The sequence below is a fragment of the Harpia harpyja genome, chromosome 20 (genome assembly GCF_026419915.1).
Source record: "Harpia harpyja isolate bHarHar1 chromosome 20, bHarHar1 primary haplotype, whole genome shotgun sequence".
Lineage (NCBI taxonomy): Eukaryota > Metazoa > Chordata > Aves > Accipitriformes > Accipitridae > Harpia > Harpia harpyja.
The window spans coordinates 4,282,797-4,284,459 of NC_068959.1; the positions used below are offsets into that span (position 1 = coordinate 4,282,797).

At 65.0% G+C, this 1,663-nt stretch overlaps 1 protein-coding gene across 1 annotated transcript; it reads right to left on the reverse strand.

The window, feature by feature from the left end:
- Positions 1-526: 526 nt before the first annotated feature.
- Positions 527-1,069, reverse strand: NEUROG1 (neurogenin 1). Its single transcript, XM_052772057.1, has one exon. The coding sequence runs from the start codon at positions 1,067-1,069 to the stop codon at positions 527-529; it is 543 nt and encodes a 180-aa protein (XP_052628017.1).
- Between the last annotated feature and the right edge of the window lie 594 nt (positions 1,070-1,663).

The following is a 1,663-nucleotide window of genomic DNA, read 5'->3' on the forward strand; positions in this document are numbered from 1 at the left end:
TGGCCCAGTCGCTGAATACCCCGTGTCTCCTCCTGCTCTAAAGCAAGACCGCCGCGCTGGGGGTCAGCATCTATAATGCATGAGCCTCTCCGCTTGTCCTTCGGGCGCAGGGTCCCATCGGGGCCGGTGCTGGGCCCCCCCCCCCTCCCCGGGCGCAGGGCAGGAGGGATGCGCTGAGCCCCGTGCTGCGCCCCGGGGCCGCATCGGCCCCTTAAGCCTTTTCATGGCATTGTCAGGGCGTTCAAACCAAATTTTCATGCTCGTTTTTCTTCGCTGGAGAGCTACAAATTGTAAAATTGACTTTTCACCTCGTCTGCGGCAGCAAATCTGTCGCTTTTCTTCCCCGTTTTCGGAGTCGTGAGGAGGCGGGGGGGGGGGGGGGGGAGGAGGGGAAGGGGCTGGGGGGGGTGGGTGGGGGGTGCTGGGTGCTGAAAAGTGCGACGGCAGGAGACACCCCCTCCACCCACCCCCGGCCCTCGGGCGGGGAGAGCCGGGCGCCCTCCGCCGTGCGGTGCGGTTCAAGCCCTTAACGACAAGATGCGCCCGGGGCCGCGGAGGCTGCGGGCAAGCCGCGGAAGGCGCGCAGGCTTTCGGCGGGCGCGTAAGCGCAGTCCTCGGAGGTGGCGGGGCTGCTGGGAGCGGAGGCGGAGGCGCAGAGCGAAGGGGCGGACGGGGAAGCGCTGGATAACCAGGAGCCGGCATCGCTGCCGGGGCTGGGGGGAGCGGCGGCCCCGCGGAAGGCGGGGGGCGGCGGGAGGCATTGCTCGGCCAGGCGGAGGGTCTCGGAGAGGGCCCAGATGTAGTTGTAGGCGAAGCGCAGGGTCTCGATCTTGGTGAGCTTGGTGTCGTCGGGGAAGGTGGGCAGGACGCTGCGGAGCTCGTCCAGGGCGGCGTTGAGGTGGTGCATGCGGTTTCGCTCCCGGTCGTTGGCTTTTACCCGCCGGCTGCGTTTCAGCGTGTGCAGAAGGGCTTCGGTCCGCGCCCGCGCACGGCCGCGCCTCCTCCGCCGTTCCCGCGGAGCGCCGGGCGGCTCCGGGCCGCCGCCGCTGCTGGCCGCCTCCGCGGGCATCCTGCGGGGAGAAAACACGGAGCCCCCCGTCACTGGCGGCGGGGAGTGGAGGGGAAGGTGCGAAGCGACCGGGGAAGGGGTGGGGGGAGAGAGAAAGAAAAAAAAAAAAAAAGGGTAAAAAAGAAAAACCGAGTCCAAAACCCCCAAACCCAACCCAAAACCTAAGGGGGGGGGGTGGGGGTGTGGGAGTGCTTGGCACGGCGGCCCTGCGCCGCGCAGGTGCCTGCGCCCCCCCCGTACTCACATGGAAAGGCACTCCCAGGGATGCGGTTAAGCAATAACGGGATAAAAGTATAGACAGGAAAAAGCAAAGCTTGCCGCTGCAGGGGAGGGGAGGAAGGGGGGGGGGGGGAGGGCTGCGAGCCCTCCGTGGATGGGAAAAAAAAAAGGGGGGGAAAAAAAGGGGAAAAAAAAGGGAAAAAAAGGGAAAAAAGGAAAAAAAGGGGGAAAAAGGGAAAAAAAGGGAAAAAAGGGGAAAAAAAAGGGGAAAAAGGGAGAAAAAAAAAGGGAGGGGAAAAAAAAAAAAGAGGGAAAGGCGGGGCGGGGGGGGGGGGGCCGGGGCCACGCGACCGCTCTTGTCTTTGAAGTGCTGCG

Bases quoted from the DNA above. Each gene is read 5' to 3' on its own strand.
- NEUROG1 (XM_052772057.1), bottom strand. From the start codon at position 1,069: ATGCCCGCGGAGGCGGCCAGCAGCGGCGGCGGCCCGGAGCCGCCCGGC.